Source organism: Haliotis cracherodii, unplaced genomic scaffold, assembly GCF_022045235.1.
Source record: "Haliotis cracherodii isolate W230 unplaced genomic scaffold, xgHalCrac1.p SCAF_9, whole genome shotgun sequence".
Taxonomy (NCBI): Eukaryota; Metazoa; Mollusca; class Gastropoda; order Lepetellida; family Haliotidae; genus Haliotis; species Haliotis cracherodii.
The window spans coordinates 28,709,043-28,729,743 of record NW_027266343.1 but is presented as its reverse complement, the minus strand read 5'-3'; the positions used below and the strand labels follow the sequence as shown (position 1 = coordinate 28,729,743).

The following is a 20,701-nucleotide window of genomic DNA, read 5'->3' as shown; positions in this document are numbered from 1 at the left end:
TACACGACTACATATAATGTCTATTATCAATGGGGAGAGAAAACATCTGAACCGTTTATGACAATTTGACACATACGCGCCTGTTTCTTTCTCTCCTCGTCGTGCCAAAAACCTTCGAATCCCAATTTAGCCGTGATAGTGTTTCACGGTTCGTAAGCACCATGCCTGTATTCGGGGGGTTTACCACAGTACTTAGTGTGTAAGACCCCAATATCATGCTGAGTGCCATGATTCAACTGAAACACTGTTCAAAGCGGCGGTACACCAAACATTATCTCAGTCATCGCATGACTCACTGGTATGAGACTGCAGCGTTATGCCCCTTAGACGTGTCAGGATCAGCCTGTCCTGTCAGCCGTCAACTGTCGTCACACGCTTACTTTATGCACGGGTGTCCTTATGATTGAAACGATTTTGTTGACAACAAAAAAGCACCAAAAGGCTCGAAAAATGAAAATGGAAGTACGTAGTTTCCCTTGAGAGTTCATTAATATATTTGTATACGAGAAGATGCATACGGAAAATAACTCTAATTTAATACCTTGTACTTGAGTTACAAACAGTCAAAGGTAGTTTCGTTCACACACTGGTGTGAATTTTAGATAGCTAAATGTGTTTTAGAATATATATTATTTGAAAAAACACATTGTCACATTAGACTAACATTTATCCTCAGGAATATATTAATCGTATTTCAAAATGTACACCTACAAAATACAAAATACCATCAAAATGGAAGCAAGAAAAATGCTTAATTTCAGAGCTGGGGCAATTTAGACTTGCCAAATCATTCTAGACTTGATTTGAATTCATTATTAATTCTCTAGGATCTGGGTAAGACTATTTTCACACCTGAGAATGACTATGGACTCGGGAGAGTCAATGTTGTCGGTTTGTAATAGCTGTCATTTTCTATAATCGCAGACTGTCTTGGCATGACTCGATTATTTACAGATCGCCGTCATATAGCTGGGGTGTGGCGTTAAACAACAAACAAACAAGCATCATATCATCCTGAAAGGCAACTATACAAGAGACAGTTAGTCTGTATCGCTGGTCCTTAACGCTGTATCAATGACTTGAATCATGTGACAGTATTGTTCAAAGCAGATAAGGACATGCTTACTGCACTCTGTAAATCACTTGCTTGATAACGGTGTTAGAACCTACACCGAAACGTCGCTCTTAATTGTAATAAAGAAGTTGTTCATCCATAAATTCTTATCCTTACTTAGTACTCCAACTTCTAAATGCCTATCAAAGAAGGGTCTTCAGTAATTCACGCCTGCGGTAAAATTGTCGTAAGAGGCGACATGTGGGATCGGGTCAGACTCGCTGACTGGGTTGTCCACCTTGTTTCCACCGATGATTAATCTGATTCTCATAGGCAGCTTTATTGAAATAAGTATTGATAGCCACTGCTCAGGATATACTATAACGCTCTTTAATTTTCTCAAAATGCAGTTTTGTTTCTGTAAACATCTCTGAGCCAGACCGGAGACGCTAAACAGTAGCATGTCTTGTTCTCCTTATGAGAACGACATTGTTTTGTTCAAGTCATTAGGGTTGTACATTGTACATAGAATCAATTTAATGAGAGATGAGCGATGCATACAAGACATATTAAAACAAAATGTTGCGTTTTTACGAAGTTTTTACAGATTGAATGTCTGTCCTAACATTTTATGGGTAAATTTGAGAGGATCAAATATCTCGTTTGAATGCCGAATCAGTTTGCCAAGTAAGTAACATAGAATTATCCTATACATGTATAATGGTCGTATGTGGTGTATTCGTTGATTCTGCGATTTTGTGAAGATGCGCTCATAAAATCAAAACGAAAACGATTTCTTCGGCTAAAGGGAGGTAAAATTGAATGAGCTTCCGGATTTTCATTATCAACCAATCAGAACTATGTATTTTGGCTCGGCCCGCTTCTTTTCAATATGGCCTCCGGTGACACTGCACTGTGGCTTCATAATAAACTAGGATCTACGGACGATTTGTGGTCTGGACGTACAATATGCTCGCAACTCAGCAAGGAACGTTTGTTAAGTATCCTGGAATGTTTCCATACACTTCAGCCGCATGTCAAGGTCAAGCTCATGCTGTCTTTCCTACACGTTCCACGGCGAAACACCGAAGTGGTGAGATGACGTTTCGCGAAAAAAAATATTGACACAAAGTTGTGAAAATGGCATTGTTTTCAGTCCAAATCAAGAATCAAGTTTGTGTCATTTATAAGAATCAGTTAGAAATTTGTTTTTTGAAGAAGCAATACATGAAATGATACTAATCGTTTGGAACTAAATGTTGACGTGCTGGTAATTTCGTGAGTATGCGAGCCATAACCAGGCCAGGGAGATTTCAGATTACCTGGTGAACGCTAATACCAGTCACTTATCTCGACTAGGGCTGGGAAGAGTCCAAATTTACTATCCGGGTACCGACCCTACCCGGGTAGCCACTGTAGGTTTCAAGCGATACAAAATGTCCGATTGGAAATTTTGTTTTACCACAGCACTTGCAAAACGTACTTAGACACATGTATTTAACGATCTGGTCATGCATACACTGAAGTTGACTTAAGTTATATCTTTATTCAACTATATGAAAAGTCAGAAAGAATGGGTGCATAGTCAGAAAGAAATGCAAACATTAGTGACTTGTAGTGTAACCATGGAGTTCAAGATAATTTTTGTCATTAAACTATATATCACATGACTAACCACGGGTCCGGGTACCCATGTGGGTCCCCAGGTTCTACTCTGTACCCACCCAACCCGAGTTACTCACCCCAGCCCTAATCTCGAACCTCTTCCAACATGGATTTACCGTCATAGCTGTTATTTATTTCATTTCTGTATCACTTCCTCGGTTTCTGCCTGGCTGTCGGAGTGATCAAGTGGTCAGTCTCTGTGAATGATTGTGAATGATATCATACACATACCAAGTATAGTCAAACTAAAACACAGACAGACAGACTTAAAAAACAAATGTCATCACTTGCTGTTAATCACCGCAAAGTCTGGCCCAGACAGTCCTCACTTAGCTTGAATATATTTTATATGACATAATTCATTGCTTAGGGGTAACAAAATCACTTGCAGTTTGGGGTACGAAATTATATACAACCCCTGAATGCATAGATGTTTTGTTCATTATGTCAATCACTGATTTGCATGATCCACACTTGATAATTTGTGTACAACTAAGTACTGCAGAGTACAGCGTTAAACAACAAACAAATAAATGCAACCATTAATCATAGGGTTAATGATTAACATGAAATATTTGTTGTATTACAGTCAGTCGCATTGTAGCATTGCAGTGTTGTCGATTGATATTAATTCTAATTTGTCATCAACATATTTCCTTGGGACCTTGGACAATTGTGATACATTGACTTGGACAAGAATTTGCTCTATAAGTTACACCCCTGCTAGTAATACTGTTTGTGATGTACCAAAAACAGAAACACATTTTAAAAGAAGCCTTTTAGGGCCATTTGTTTTTTTTCTTAAAATTTCAAGATGCTATGTTGAAATTTCGAGTTAAAGTCCTAAAGTTCAACTTATTATCCTGATATTTCAACATATTATCATGAATTTTCAACTTAGTATATATTTTGAAATTTCAAGATACATCTGTTGAATTTTCAAGAAAAAACACCTCTAAACCAAATGGCCCTTAATGCCTACCATACATTTTAATTGAAAACTGCAGCCATTTATACTGAAGCTTAGAAACCAAATGGCAACAAATGATTATTTTCATAAAAAGAATTCAAGCGATACATATATACAGGTCATACAACATGTACAAATCCTAGTTTTTGTTCATATGTTATAGCTCTAGTATGATATATGTAGTATGGTATAATGTGGCGGGTAGAAGGAGAACAATACAACCCCCAGAAAACTATGCGTTCAGTAAGAGTTTCCACGTCACCATGATGCATGTAGTTGAAATGAGTATTAATCAAGCTGTTATTCTGACAGATTGACTGTCATAGTTTTTCATGAAAACCTGTTGCTTTTTTGTGTGCTGCAGTTTGGGTAAACACATGGTAACCATGCATAAAAAGATTGTTGATGTTACATCAGAATAACTCAACTGTTGACATGGCCTAATAGGTATGACAGATAGCGTCTGTTTAATTGTTACAATATTGACCATTAAGGTGAACATATACACTTTAGACTTAAAAGTGGCATTTCCTCCATGTCACCAACAACCATGATACATTCGACTAGGGAATAAACAGTCTCCGACTTGAACATGGTCAACCTGTGTTAACCCAGTATCCTGAATATGGAAAACGTTTCATGTGGCCATCTGAAAGTTAGTAACTGCATAGCTATGTTTGCAACTTGAACATGAAAATGAAGCGGTCCTTTAACATATTGAAGGATTAGACTACGAGTGAAAACTCTTAAGGGATCCCAAGATCATGTAAGACTCATGCTCAAGGACTAAAGAACCTGATTAGTTGCAAACACTACATTGCCTTCTTACCATCACCAGAGTAGTGTTACGGTTACCATGGTTAAGAAACATCAATCATGGTTACATGTTATTGTGATCATGGTAACAGATTATTATCATGATTACAAAATATAGTTATCATGGTAGCAGAATATTGTTATGGTAATAGAAAGTTGTTATGGTTGCAGTGGAAACGGGAAATGGATGAGATTCTGCACATGGCCATGATGGACACTGACCCATGGGTGTGCATGGTGGCGGAGATTCTACAGACCTTCCCAGCTACAGGCTCACTGAACACAGCCTTGGAGGAAAACAGTCAGACATTTGCTGAGGTCTTGTCTGACCTCAAGAAGAGTGGTGAGGAACCTCTTTACTTACTATTTCCTCAATATTCCGTTGAATGTAAAACTAGAAAAAACCATTGTACCATTTTCGCTATAAGATGAATAATCTGATATATTTATCCCATGATGTTTTTAATATTTATTTGTTGTCAGGGCATGGCTGGCCCAGTCATCTAAGTTACATACCACCAAATGTTTTCCCATATTTTTTAAAAAATAACTGAGCATTCAACAGGTATAACATGCACATTTGTTCACAGTCTGGCTCAAACAGCTACAAAACCAACAAGAAATGACCAGCTTTGCCAGCTCCTTCTAATCCATGTACAGGAAGATGAACACACATGCCCAGTTCTGCACCAAATGTCACTTGTCACTGCTGGTCCCCGGGTTGATGCTCATGTGGTGCAGTAGAACCTGTAAGGTGTCGCAGTTCACTGTGCAGAGTTGTGTCCCTTAGGTGTTCCAGAACCATGTGATTGTGGGTTTGAATCCCAGTTCATTTTGTTTGTTTCTGGGTAATTTGTCAGCACTGTACCCAGGCTTGTGGGTTTAACCAAGGTGTTAAGTAAAAGACCTGCGCCACTTTGGGCCTTCCTCCAACATCAAGCTGACATAACACGAGAACAGTTGAGATCTGAGTTAGAAATGGTCTTCAGCAACCCATGCTTGTCATAAGAGGTGACTAAGTTGATCGGATGATCAGACTATCCACTACCTTCGAAACATCTCTGTGACTGACGTCCAAGGTCTGCATCAATTTAGGCCGTTGCTTCTCGCACAGCAACTGGAAGTCGCCATCAGTCGCAGCCAGGTTATATATTGTAAAATTTTCAACTTTGTTGGTAAACATGTAAAGTTTGTCTTCATGATGATGTTTCTCTTGCTCACTCCCTCCTGGAGAGGACGCTATCATTATTTGTATGTTTATCTGCAGTGAAAAAGTCGGCCGATGTGCGCATGCTACCTATTGAATGTCAGTTTCTCAACAAGACAGCGCTGTCGAACACTGCTGGCCAGCCTCCACAGCCTGTCAAACATTTCGCTCTCAAGAGAAAACCCAAGTCGGCCACACTTCGAGCCGAACTTCTTCAAAAGTGTAGGTTCCCCTAGCCATTGAAGACATGTTGTCATCTTGACTGACTGTTCATGTTTTTGTGAGTCATGAGTATGAGTTGCAGGGCCATGCATGAGTTTAGATTTAGATCTCAAAGATACTCATTAAGACATAAAAGAATATCATGAACATTCAGTTGTTTGCAACACGTAATAATTCATATTTGAAGTTTCTGTTACGGCGGTTAAATGCATTGCATGTTTTTGTTAAAATCACCAATAAGTTTCGGAGTATTTTTGAGGAAAATATTGTCAAATGCCTAAGTATTCCTATGTCATGGGAAACCCTGATCATTTGGTACTATGGTTGGCACCAGGATGGAGAGAGGCCTTCCGTGCCAGATTAAACCTGGCACTGTAAATGTAAATATCTGTGGTGTGCAGATCCATAAGCCTAAAAGTTAACACTGTCATATTTTTCTCTCCTTTTTTTCAGCTTCAGAAGCGGCTGCCAACAAAAAGAACAACGTGCCCAATTCTGTGCCCATCAAGATCCGGAGTTTTGCTAAGAAGATGGACGATTCAAGTAATACATTGGTTCAAATGTCAATGTCGGTTAAAATGAAAGTGTTTTAGCTCTAACGCCTGTGAACATCCGGGTCAGAATCGGTCTTCAGCCACCCTCGCTTGTCACTAGAGGTGGCTAACGGGATGAGGTGGTCAGGCACGGTGGCTTGGTTGATGCATGTCATGGTATCCCAGTTGCGTAGATCGATTCTCATGATGTTATGATGCGTACATTGTCTGGTCCAGATTGAATTATTTACAGACTGCCGTCATGTAGTTGTAATATTACTAAGTGTGCTGTCTAACAACAAGCAAACTGGCTTGCTGAGGGGGCCCCTGTTTTTCCTTTCACTGAAGTAATAAATCAACATTCACAGTAACAGCAGTTTACAAGCAGGTCAAATACTTAGACTAGCTGACCTGAGTCAACATTATTGTACATTGAGATAACCAATGTTAACAGAGATGACAAGCTACAGGCAGTGTCATCATTATTACACATTGTGACAACATTGTTGTGTATTGGTGGCTGCTTGTTGCGCCATTGTCATAAGTCGGTGGCTACTTTCAGCAACATTGTCATACATCGGTGATTACTAGTGGCGACAACCCATGAAGTTCTGGAGTAGAATTGGTCTTCAGCAACCCATGCTTGTGGTAAAAGGCGATTATGCTAGTCATATGAGGCGACTAAGGGGATCGGGTGACGACATTGTGGTACATCAGTGGTTACTTCTGGCAACATTGTTGTACATCAGTGGTTACTAGTGACGACATTGTTGTACATCAATGGTTGATTGTGGCAACATTGTCATACATCAGTGGTTACTAGTGGCAACATAGTATTACATTGACATGCTACTTTCCAGCTCCTCTGAAAGGCTTGCCAGGAAGGAGCCCCACTACTCCAGCCTTCCGGGCAGCTGGGGCAGGATTTGGGAGGATCAACAACACGCCTCTGAGTACCCCCCCTCTCACCAACAGGTCCAACTCGTCCCGGAAGGAGGGGAAGATAAAGGTACTGTCAGTGTTGTAGATACAGTGGTTCTAATGGTCTTTAGATGCCTGTAACGTGTACCTGCACCATATTAACATGACATGCTTTGCTAGAACTGTTAAGGTTGCGATACAGACTATGTTGGTCTATTTAGCTAATTTCTGATTGACTCTAATTTTACACTCACATTTGGCTAATCTTTATGTTATTTCTTATCCTGACACAACACATTACAATTTCCTTCTGGACTTCGATCCTATAAAAAGAACCCAAAACATGCCTCTTCCTCTTCTGGGGCGCCCCCAGCCCCCGGTTACCAGCAGGAGTTATCTGTCCCTGTTCCCTGCACTTCTCATTTTGCACAGTGTTACACATGCACTTGCGAATGTACTTCTATATCCTAGTGTTTTATGATTTGTGGACATTCTGTGGGACTGTTACTCCATCAATATCTGTTTTAGACAGATATTACTTCATGCTGTGTTAGAAGTTTTTCATTTCGCATGCATATTTTGAAATGGTAAGGCCACGCTGAATGAGGCACCGTCTACATCACAGACTTGGCTGAGCACACGAGCGCTGGACGGGGATCATGCGCCTTACCACCCCAAGGGTTGTTACCTGAATCAGAGACACCCTTAGATGGGAGCCATGGCTTATGGATTACAGCAGCAACCTCCGCCCTTTTTTCCAAATCAAGCTTACTACGAACTTTACAATCAAGCACCTTTGGGTCCACACCACTTTGATTGGACGCCAGCTACGACTTTGCAGGCTGCTCATTCGCCTATCGTAGCGCCTGCACCAAAGATGTCCTCTACTCTTCTCTCCTGGTCGAGATGACCCAGCTCCCCTATGCGTTCTCTCTCTGAGGAGGACTCTGATGCGGAGAGTAAGAAGGGGGTGGAACTTCTGGAAGTGATTGGTCAAGGCTTTTGTGGCGATTGACTGGAACAGATTGTTGGGCAAACTTGGATTTTGTACGTAAGCTGCATGGCTAGCCCTTCCCCATTGTGTCGCCTTCTGTGGATAAACACGCACAGAAGTTTGGCTTTTGGGGTGAATGTGTATTAGTGGAAGATAAGGCACTTGCAGCAATTGATAGTGACTTTCGCCTCACTCTGATGCCACTCTCGCTAACAGCCTCCGTTTTAGAGGCCATGTTAGAGACAAAATCCAAATGACTCCGCCTAAACCTTGGGCTACTCCCTTGCTGTCTGCCACTTTTCAGGTTGCCCCTCATGTAGAGAGCAGGGTGGACATTTTGTTACATGTGCGTGGACAAATGACAGATGACTCTTTTGAGACAACAGGCTCTTATGGAAGAATTTTCTTGGGACAATAACATGTGCATGACTTTGTTCCAACAACCTTGGTCTGGCCTCACCTTATTTAACAGCAAGGTGGACAATACAGCGAAGACATGGGCCGATAGGGTTCACTCACAGATCACCCTAAGGGCCTTACAAAACTTTGGAGCTACGTCTACACATCCAGGCGGTGGACGGAAACCATATGGTCACTACCAGCCAAAGAGCCAGGTGCGACACTGTTTTCGCGACCAAGGACCTGGTGGGGGTCAAAGTGGGAAAGAGCAGTCTCAGGATATACACCCACACCCTTCCAAACGCAGTACCATAGGGAACTTTCGGATGGGCTTGTCACATTCTCACCCTTATCAGTGCACACCAACGGATGTTCAGTTGTTGTGTCACCACTTAACCATGCCCAATGTTGATCTTTTCGCAAAACAGTACAACCATCAGTTGCCTGTCTTCGTGTCCCCATTACCCGATCCACTGGCTTGGGATCACGACACTCTCGCCATCTCCTAGGAAAACCTTTATGTGTACGCATTCCCATCATCGGCAGTGCTACCCAGAGTCCTGCAGATCAGAAGACAGTGAAGGGATCAGGGACAGATAACTCCTGCTGGTAACCGAGGGCTGGGGGCGCTTCAGAGGAGGAAGATGCATGTTTTGGGTTCAGTGTTATAGGACGTAATTGCAATATGTTGACAGGATAAGTATACTGATGTCATCAATAATCAAATTCATTTTGATTATTATCCCTGCCAAAAGTGGGGCGGGAGATATTGAAACAGAGTCCGTCCGTCTGCTTCTCAAATTTTCTCAAAACTATTCAAGTTAGAGAAATGAAATTTAACACACTGATGTCACTGGTCACAATCTCAAATGTGTTCGAAAATTGTTGTCATACATTCGTTTCTTCTCTGTTTTATGGCCTCTGCTCCCTGCAGTTTTCTCAGCAACTTCTGAAATTACATGAATGAAAGTTTGCATGCTGATATTAGAAATACTTGTCAAGACTGAGTTGGTGCCTAAAAATATTTTATTCAAAGAGTTATTTCCCTTGCTTCGTGCTTTTCATCTTAGTGCATTGTGTGTGCAATGGGGACACCATTTCTAAATAAATGCAGACATTACATGAAAGAATCTTTGCATGCTTATCTTAGAGATATTTGTCAAGACTTAAAAAATTGGACCCGTCAGTTATTTTTTAACAACGTTGAAATTAATCCATGTTATTTTACTTGGTGCATACAAAGTGTCTGCAATTGGGATAAGTTTTCTCAGAAACTACTAAAGCTAGCTTATCTTAGAAATACTTATCAATTTTCAGAGAAGGGGCCTTTTGTGTGTGTTAATTTCATATTTAATCATTTTTTCTGATGACATAAAGCAGCCCAAGTGCTCTTCTTAGGGCTTTATAGAACTCTTTTTTATAGTTTGTATTCACTACTATATGAGCAATCAAAATATTTGATGTGCCCCATTACATGATGGGTGCTAGTGATAATGCTGTTTTCTTGTTTCGCAAGGAAACCCTGTTCGCTTGACAGGAATTATGTGTGCCATGTTTCTGGCACGTGACCCGGTCAGAAAGTCTGCTCTGTTGCAGTACTCTATGGTGTTTTTCACATGTGTTAAGACAAAGATGCTGACGAATCACTTGCATGAATCTATCCTGACCAGTATGATTCTATGTTGACAGTGCTATTATTAGAGTGTTCTAGATGTGTTACAATTCACCGATGTATCAGTGCTTCTCAGATCTGCCCATCCATGGATCGATTCATGCGCGCTGTATCAATTCGTACTGAGGTTCTGTATCGATTTTCCAAAGGCAATATTTATTTGTGAACTATTGACATACAATCATCCCTTACAATTACTCAGCCAGCAATGGCTAGTGCCCATTATGAAGCAAGTGTTTCGTGTGATTTCATTTATATAATTTGATTGAGCCTCAATTGACTAATAATGAATACAAACTAGTTGATAGCTGACCTTTCAAAATATGAAATAATGACATATGAAATATGACAAAACCGCACAAATTTTGTACCATTCTTTTTAATGTCAACAGCAACTCATGTTGCACCTTAGCTTACAGATTAGATCAGAATATGTACTTACATTGTCACAACAACTTACATGTATTTTGCAAATCTTGAAATGTGTGTAAAACCTTTTTGGGTGTAAATTCCATATTAAATATTGATTAATCTTGATATTGTGATGATGATTTCTCTGTCGGTAACTGAACTGTGTTTCTTGTCAGTTCTTGGACCTGGATGAAGTTCCAGTTGGTTCCAAGGAAGCCAAGCGGAGAAAGAAGATGGCTGGTCAGTAAAAGTTCTATGTTTATCTACAAGTTTGCCAAACAATCTCATCATGCCGTTCAATATGTCCCTGTAATGCATTGCTTGTCTTGAGAAGTGACTAAAGATTTGTCACATCATCGTGACCTGGTGCACAAGTTGCACATGTTTTCACTTGTCAGTTACAGGTTTGTCTGGCCAAGTCAGGACTGTTTACATGAGATTATGCTTATTGCAGCATTCAGCTCAAGAGTAACCCGTGTTGAATTATGACTGACTGGGGTTATTGTTGTTTGTGGTGGCACATGTGGCCGAGCTGTCTAAGGTACTACAGATCTCTGTCCCCTAGGGGAACCAGAAAGTTATGATTGTTGGCTCAAATCTCTGCTTTCCAAAATTTGTTTCTAGGTTTGTCAGCAGCATACACATACTGGTAAATCTGACACTCTGAAATACTGTTTCAAGCAGCGTTAAACCAAAATCACTCGCTGTCATGTGTAAGTGTATTTGATCAGTGAAACGCTTCTTGTTTCAGAAATTGAGGCAATTGAGCTGCAGAAGAAGGAAAAGGAAGCAGCAGCATCTTCAGCAGCATCTGCAACAACTACGACTGCAGTGACATCATACACGCCAGACTATGCTGCCGGCCTCGTGCCTCCAGCGACACCGGTATGTCTTTGTTCGTGTTAGTTGTCATTTGATCATTTTTCATCAATATTAACTGTTACAAATGTTCATTTAACTGTCTGTTATCTTTGTTTGAGGGACTGCCTTCGTGGTCTTGTGGTAGAGCGTCCGCACGAAGAGCAGAAGGTTTGGGGTTCGATCCCTGGCCGCGTCATACCTAAAGACGTTTAAAGATGGTACTTGTTGTTACACTGTCTGGCGCTCGGCTGGTCGGCTCGGAGTCAGTATACTGTGTCTGAGTGGGGTATCCATGTTAAACTGCGGCATGGTATCCCGTGAGCTAGCACTATAAATCGGCATCAGTCTGGACTAGTACAAGCAGCCACACACACACTTACACGTGCATGCCCGTCGCTATATAAGTGCAATAATCTTGGACGAGACGTTAAACCTCACCTCACTTTTGTTTGAGGTCTGTCATTAGGACAAGTGTGAAAGTTTTGTCTCTCCATGTGCTTGGTTGTGATCTGCTTGACCTTGAATTAGCTATAGTGCCTTTACACATGCAGTAAATTGATGTGTATTATATGCGTGTTTCAAATTTAGTTCTAAATTACAGCTCTGTAGCTCTCTGGTTTTATTACCATGGTTACCATTTTTCTATAGGATATGATGTTAATTAACTGTGAAATGTTTTTTGTGACCTACCAGCCGTTTTCATGATTCGTCGAAACCTTTGATGAATCACAATAACAAGAATCTGTGATGTAGCCACGGTTATGAAAGATTATTTTCCGTTTAGCATGCTCAATCAGCCAAAGTTAAACAGCATGAAAATCAAGAATGACTTGAGGCATAAGTGGAATATTGATCACAGAATGGAGAACATTTTAGTGAATGGTATAAGAAAAAGAAATTTGGTGGAATCAAGGGAGACAACTCATATCACTTTGACTTTGGAGGGCAATAATTGTTGTAAAGAATATTGATGTTGATGGTGTTGAAATTAAATGGGAGTCCTGAAGTCCCCTGAATCTTTTACTTTGTACATGGGGGTTATGGCAGTGATCCACTGAATCTCATACTTTATTTTGAACATAGCTTGTTATTGCAACTTGTATTATAATTGGTGACTAAATTTCAAGGGAGATAATTTTCCATCTGTCTTCACCTTTTACCACATATAATAAACCTGTTTGTTACAGTCACTTACTGAAAGTGTGTACAGATTTCTGCAGAAAGACAGACGTACACAACGTTGTTTAGTATTCCTTAGTTTCCTAATAGCTGGGGGCTATAAAAAGATAAACTATTACACACAAAAATAAGAACTAAAGTCAGTCACATTTTGAATCAAACACCTGTCATCACTGACCCCTAGTGTTTCCATTTTTAACCAAACCTGAGGAACAGTATTTCCTTTTTTGGAACAAACATTAATCAACAATTTTATGTTTCCAAAGACATTTTCCATGAACCATTTAAATATCTCGTGTTGACGTACCTGTACATGAAAACAAGATTCTTAAGACCATGATGGTTTGTCAGTACCTCTGTAGCCTAGTAGCGCACTTTCTAGGCTACAGATGTGACTGTTGCAGGTTCGATCCCACCCAGATATCAGTATCATTTGGATGGATGCTTTAGTACGGAATTCCCGCCAGCACCAATGTTTCAGGGTGTTATTTCTTCAGAATCAACTTTTCAGTCTTACCATGACACACTTCACTGATGAGCTCTATGTGGTTTCAGAAAATGCCCACCCCTGCTGTTGGAACAAGCACTTCAACATTGTCCACCCCAACCCCAGCGTATGTTCCCGCGGCAAGTAGTCGACTCCCGACACAGCCCGCTGCCGCCACCCCTACTACAGGTAACACGAAATACCCATAGCAACCAGAACAAAACCATTCCTTATTGCCAACTAAATTGACTATGCTGTCTGGTGATTCAGTAGCTGAGAATGAAAATTGAAGTTTTTTCTGTTGACGTGTCATATTTATATTATATAACTCTACTAAGCATCCAAATTGCCACAATTCTTGATTCATAGTTGCATCCCTTATGTGTGCCAGGATCTGGTGATTGTAGATTTAAATCCTTGATTTTCTCTGATTATGATCCTTGGTTTGTCAGCACTATGCTTCTAGTAGAAGATATCTAAGACCTGCATCAAAACTCTTCATTCTCAGACACACATGAATGTAAGGCAAACCTATTCACCCTAAGATCAGAATGATAATATAAATGTGATGAGATGATGAGTTGATATGCCCCCTGCTTTATTGCAGCATCGGTCACTCTGTCGGCCTCGACTCAGCAAGCCAGACAAAACCTTCAGCAACAACTGCAGCAACAGCTTGGCCAATCACAGATCAGGACACAGATGATTGTCACCCAGCAACCAGGCAGCCAATCACAAACAGTGATACTGCAACCTCAGACAACCCTACAGCAGGTAGTCACCCAACAACAAACAGCTGTGCTGGCAACAACTCCACTACAGCCACAGCAACAGCAGCAACAACAACAGCAACCTGCATTACTCCAACAATCTGTGCAGGTGACGGCAGCACCTCAAGCACAGGCGGCTGTTGCAGCACCGGCCAAGAAAGGGCTTTCACTCACAGTGAGTAGTGTTCAATATTGAGATTTAGGATAAAATAGATTGTCTGTATATATGTTATTTTCGTTTGTATGATGTACACTAAAATAAAAGTACAGCAGATATAAGCTAAATCAAATAGAGGGGGTGCTTATTATACAAGCAGGTAATGAGTAATTACCCTCACAGCTTCTCTATTCCTGCTACCGGGGCACCTTATTGGTGCAAACATACAACCAACCGACCAAACAAATCCAGCCTGGAATGAGCTATTGAATCACATTAATCATGTCACATTATATAAAGGAGTTACTATTTTTCTTCCAGAGAGAACAAATGCTTGAAGCACAGGAGATGTTTAAGACGTCGAACAAAGTCACTCGGCCAGAGAAGGCTCTCATCCTGGGTTTTATGGCAGGGTCTAGAGGTATGGCTCCCTGTTTTGTGTCTCATCCTTACTGATCCAGTGTAGTACATTTCCAGTCTATTCATCAACATGGCTTCATGTTACATCTAGCTGAATGACACCGAACTCAACCAGTCCCTCACTTACCTCAACCTCCCACTAAACCCCTCACTCAATCCCCTCATGCAGCCACTTGTCTCGCTCAACCCCCTCACACAGCCACTTGTCTCGCTCAACCCCCTTACACAGCCACTTGTCTCACTCAACCCCCTCATGCAGCCACTTGTCTCACTCGACCCCCTCATGCAGCCACTTGTGTCATTCAACCCCCTCACGCAGCCACTTGCCTCACTCAAACCCCTCACTCAGCCACTTGTCTCACTCAACCCCCTTACTCAGCCACTTGTCTCACTCAACCCCCTCATGCAGCCACTTGTCTCACTCAACCCCCTCACGCATCCACTTGTCTCACTCAACCCCCTCATGCAGCCACTTGTCTCACTCACCCCCCTCACTCAGCCATTTGTCTCACTCAACCCCCTCATGCAGCCACTTGTCTCACTCAACCCCCTCACGCAGCCACTTGTCTCGCTCAACCCCCTCATGTAGCTACTTGTCTCACTCAACCCTCTTACTCAGCCACTTGTCTCACTCAACCCCCTCACTCAGCTACTTGTCTCACTCAACCCCCTCACACAGCCACTTGTCTCGCTCAACCCCCTCACGCAGCCACTTGTCTCACTCAAACCCCTCACTCAGCCACTTGTCTCACTCAACCCCCTTACTCAGCCACTTGTCTCACTCAACCCCCTCATGCAGCTACTTGTCTCACTCAACCCCCTCACTCAGCCACTTGTCTCACTTAACCCCCTCATGCAGTCACTTGTCTCACTCATCCCCCTCACGCAGCCATTTGTCTCATTCAACCCCCTCATGCAGCCACTTGTCTCATTCAACCCCCTCACGCAGCCACTTGTCTCACACAACACCCCCACTCAGCCCCTTGTCTCATTCAACCCCCTCATGCAGCCACTTGTCTCATTCAACCCCCTCACGCAGCCACTTGTCTCACTCAACACCCCCACTCAGCCCCTTGTCTCATTCAACCCCCTCATGCAGCCACTTGCCTCACTCAACCCCCCAACACAACCACTTGTTTCACTCAACTCCCTCACACAGCCACTTGTCTCGCTCAACCCCCTCACACAGCCATTTGTCTCACTCAACCCCCTCACACAGCCACTTGTCTCACTCAACCCCCTCACACAGCCACTTGTCTCGCTCAACCCCCTCACGTAGCCACTTGTCTCACTCAACCCCCTCACTCAGCTACTTGTCTCACTCAACCCCCTCACACAGCCACTTGTCTCGCTCAACCCCCTCACACAGCCACTTGTCTCGCTCAACTCCCTCACACAGCCACTTGTCTCACTCAACCCCCTCATGCAGCCACTTGCCTCACTCAACCCCTCAACACAACCACTTGTCTCACTCAACTCCCTCACACAGCCACTTGTCTCGCTGAACCCCCTCACACAGCCATTTGTCTCACTCATCCCCCTCACACAGCCACTTGTCTCACTCAACCCCCTCACACAGCCACTTGTCTCGCTCAACCCCTTCACGTAGCCACTTGTCTCACTCAACCCCCTCACTCAGCTACTTGTCTCACTCAACCCCCTCACTCAGCTACTTGTCTCACTCAACCCCCTTCACTCAGCCACTTGTCTCACTCAACCCCCTCATGCAGTCACTTGTCTCACTCATCCCCCTCACGCAGCCATTTGTCTCATTCAACCCCCTCATGCAGCCACTTGTCTCATTCAACCCCCTCACGCAGCCACTTGTCTCACACAACACCCCCACTCAGCCCCTTGTCTCATTCAACCCCCTCATGCAGCCACTTGTCTCATTCAACCCCCTCACGCAGCCACTTGTCTCACTCAATACCCCCACTCAGCCCCTTGTCTCATTCAACCCCCTCATGCAGCCACTTGCCTCACTCAACCCCCCAACACAACCACTTGTCTCACTCAACTCCCTCACACAGCCACTTGTCTCGCTCAACCCCCTCACACAGCCATTTGTCTCACTCAACCCCCTCACACAGCCACTTGTCTCGCTCAACCCCCTCACGTAGCCACTTGTCTCACTCAACCCCCTTACTCAGCCACTTGTCTCACTCAACCCCCTCACACAGCCACTTGTCTCACTCAACCCCCTCACACAGCCACTTGTCTCGCTCAACCCCCTCACGTAGCCACTTGTCTCACTCAACCCCCTTACTCAGCCACTTGTCTCACTCAACCCCCTCACTCAGCTACTTGTCTCACTCAACCCCCTCACACAGCCACTTGTCTCGCTCAACCCCCTCACACAGCCACTTGTCTCGCTTGACCCCCTCACACAGCCACTTGTCTCACTCAACCCCCTCATGGAGCCATTTGTCTCTCTCAACACTCATTGCATCAACTATTCCCTCACCTGCCGCTATCCTTGGACCAGTGGCTATTCTCACAGAATGCATTCTCTCACACAAACTTGTTTCTTCCACAGACAACCCCTGCCCACAGCAGGGAGATATACTCAACATCCGACTCAGCGAGACGGAAGAGACTGTACAACAGACGGATGGTGTCCAGAGGAAGATGATTGCGGACACCTACTTCCAGATGAACTATTCCACAGGAGAGTGGAAACGCTTTAAGAAATTCCGGGAGTTAGGAGCCTCCTAGTACAGAACCCACCCATTGTTAAATGGGTGTGTGGGGAATACATGTGATAGCTTGGAGCCCTGGATCAAACAGGCTGAAGACAAAGTCAGTGTTCTGGTGATGAACCTGTTCACTGCGGAAGTCAGTTCAAGTGTGTGACCTGTCAGGCTTGGAGCTTGTTCAGGTTTGGAGCTTGTTCAGGTGGGGAGCTTGTTCAGGTGGGGAGCTTGTTCAGGTTTGGAGCTTGTTCAGGTTTGGAGCTTGTTCAGGTTTGGAGCTGGTTCAGGCGGGGAGCTTGTTCAGGTTTGGAGCTTGTTCAGGCTTGGAGCTTGTTCAGGTGGGGAGCTTGTTCAGGTTTGGAGCTTATTCAAGTTTGGAGCTTGTTCAGGTTTGGAGCTTGTTCAGGTCAGGAACTTGTTCAGTTCAGGAACTTTTTCCAGGTAGTCTGTTCACATATAAAGTGTGTTCAGGATACAAGTCTGTTCAGATTTGAAGCTTGTTCAGGATCTGAACTTCAAGATGGAAGATTTGGACCTTTCACTGAATACAAATCTGCTAAAGAGCCAGTTCAGGGTGGGAGTCTAGCCATATACTTTAAGGTTGAACCTATTTCCAGTTGAAGGCTTGTGTATATGGGTGTCCCATGTTGGTGTGAGCAACCTCTGAGCTGGTTACTTCTTGAAATAGGAGACTGGCACTCAGAGCAGGTGGTTGTTGAAAGGGAGCCTGGATGAATGACCAAAGTATATATTTTATCCTGCAAAGTGTGTATGCTTGCAACTCGCCTTTATGAATGTATTTTTCACATCCCGAGAAGGTACAAATGTATGTGTACCAACCTTCATAGATTCTATGGGCCATACTCAAGCTGTGCTACTCAAGCTGATGCCTGGGAAAGACCTAATACTCTCAATGACTGTGAACAGGCAGTGTGATGTAAGATCGCCCCCAGTTGTCTGCCAACGTCATTACCTAAAACAACCAAAGCTTTAGTATTGTGTAGGTTCGCAAAACAGACTCCTACCCTACACCTGGGCCCAAGTGGTCCAGTGGTCTAAAGTGCTCAATTTCACTGTGCAGAACTGTGTCCCTAAGGTAGCAAGAATCGTATGATCACAGATCTGAAACCAAGATACAACCTCATTATTATTCTTGTTTGTGAACACCACATTCATCCTCGGTGTCACGAAAGTGGTCAATGTCTAGATCAGCATCAGTTTGGGCTTTGGACTTTTTGGAAATATTGTTCAATGTGTGGTTAAAATAAACTCCGTCACTCCCTGTTGGTTTGTCAGCACCACACCTGAGCTCGTGGGTGTCACTGAAGTGGTAAATGTCTACGACCAACATTACCGTGATCAACTTTCACATCAGGCTTAATTTTGCTGTTATTACAGAAATACTGTTCAATGCAACATTCAACGGACCTCTTCATTGAATGATCCTAAGAAATTGATGTTTAGTTAATGTACAAGTATCATTATTATTCTTAAAATAGGTTTTTCTCCATGCATAGATTGAAATAGTTTCAACTGGCCACAGGATAAGTGGTAATCAGGTTTTTGGTTTCAAAATGTTTATATTCACTTGCCAAATTTGTACATTATTTTCTGTGCACCTTGCTACAACCATGTGTGCTGTGATATGCCTGCTGTCTGATGGCTGATGTAGTGTCCACGTTATGTGTAATATTCTTGGGAGCCTGGGATTGGTACAGACAGTATGCACACGTTTGTCAAGACATTCAACAGAGGCCACACGGCGTTCACTTGCTCACTGAAGAATTCTACAAACTGCAAACATCTTTTTGAAGGCAGTTAGGGTGCTCTTCAACTACGAAATAATTCTTAGGAACCAAATATGATTTTAAGATAGGTGACCACCACAAAGCTATTTTACATTGGACATTGATACTATTCCACAAACAGCTGCCTGAATATGACTGCGACCAACACAGGTTTTGACTGATTTGTTTTAGTATCCGAGATTTGTTAACTGCCAGCAATGTTCGGTCATGTTTATGAACATCAGGTCTTGTTGAACCAATATGTAGGTACATATTGACCTGGTGTCAGTATGCTGAAGTGGAATCGGCCTATTAAAGATTTTGTTACCCTCATGTGCAATTACAGACATGATACTGTGTTTATTGTATCTACTTGTACGTTGTTATGGTCATGACATGTCATTTGATGTCATTCGTCTGCATCAAACTGTGTTGTGTTTGTACAATAAACCGATTATGAAGAACGAGGTAGACATGTCCTCACATCTTTGTTTCAAAAACTAGATTTGCCCTGGCGGTTTAATGGTTTGCCAGGAGCATAACACCCTCTGTATCTCCAGGGCTAGCGTTACGTAAACCTGAACTAACCCCAAGGGCGGGTAATTTGCGATTGCAAGAACCACGGGAAAGGATCCAGGGGTAGGTGTAGGTTTACCGAAATGTTAGCGCTGGAGATATAGAGGATGGGACCATTCCTGTGCTCCCGGGTGTACCCATGCCATGACAAATACGATACTGTTCAAAGGAGCCTCAAACCAGACTCGTGGTTTGTCAGCACTGAGAGTAGATTGGATTCTCCAATAACCGAATAATTATACTGAAACACTTTGAAGACGAACAGTGGATTTTTTCTTTGATAAGTAACAAGTTACTTGAAACCTATGTCCAGGTATGGTAATGTGAATGGGGATTTGAACTCAGACAACATTATAGCAATGTTAGATGCCTTCCTGTCCCACTACCACTTACAAATTTCTTTGTTTTCTGTCAGTTCGCTGAAAATGAAAAGTATTTCCCAAACTCCACTATGCGTTTTCATAGTGTATCAGTTAATGTTTTTAGATTTGTGGCTACCTTAAGCGTTCTCGTTGGCTTCACTGAGGTGATAGACGTCAGGGACTCGCATCACTTAGGAGTTTCTACCTACATGGAAATGCCGTTCAAAGGGGCGATATACCAAACTTAGATTTCTATTTATATTCGGAACGCCGGTTGCCCAGTTGGCACCGATTGGCGTACGTTAGCATTTTGTGTTCTGTTTGTCTATTATGCAATTTGGAATTCCGTAAAGCTGCCTTGGTAACTATCAGCAGCACAATGTCATCGCTGGAATGTTTGCTGATTATGTTCTGACTCACCACGACTGCAGCGCAATAACCTATTTGTGTTGACAATTTGCCTTTTCCCCGCTAAATATCATAGAAGGGCATGCGTTATTCAAAGACGCACAACATGCACCTGAGGCGTAAAAGATTACCACAGC

General features: G+C 42.8%; 1 protein-coding gene across 1 annotated transcript; it reads left to right on the top strand.

Annotated features, from left to right (window-relative positions):
• Window positions 1-1,946: 1,946 nt before the first annotated feature.
• Window positions 1,947-19,681, top strand: LOC139452638 (negative elongation factor A-like). Its single transcript, XM_071234176.1, has 11 exons — window positions 1,947-2,147; window positions 4,677-4,848; window positions 5,773-5,934; window positions 6,388-6,477; window positions 7,328-7,476; window positions 11,041-11,104; window positions 11,616-11,749; window positions 13,460-13,580; window positions 13,999-14,336; window positions 14,640-14,739; window positions 17,275-19,681. Exons 1-11 carry the CDS (start codon window positions 1,947-1,949, stop codon window positions 17,451-17,453), a joined length of 1,710 nt encoding a protein of 569 aa, XP_071090277.1. The 3' UTR covers window positions 17,454-19,681.
• Window positions 19,682-20,701: the final 1,020 nt, after the last annotated feature.

Bases quoted from the DNA above. Each gene is read 5' to 3' on its own strand.
- LOC139452638 (XM_071234176.1), top strand. From the start codon at position 1,947: ATGGCCTCCGGTGACACTGCACTGTGGCTTCATAATAAACTAGGATCT. The intron at 4,849-5,772 runs GTGAGGAACCTC...GTTTATCTGCAG, and splicing joins GTCTGACCTCAAGAAGAGTG to TGAAAAAGTCGGCCGATGTG. The intron at 13,581-13,998 runs GTAACACGAAAT...GCTTTATTGCAG, and splicing joins TGCCGCCACCCCTACTACAG to CATCGGTCACTCTGTCGGCC.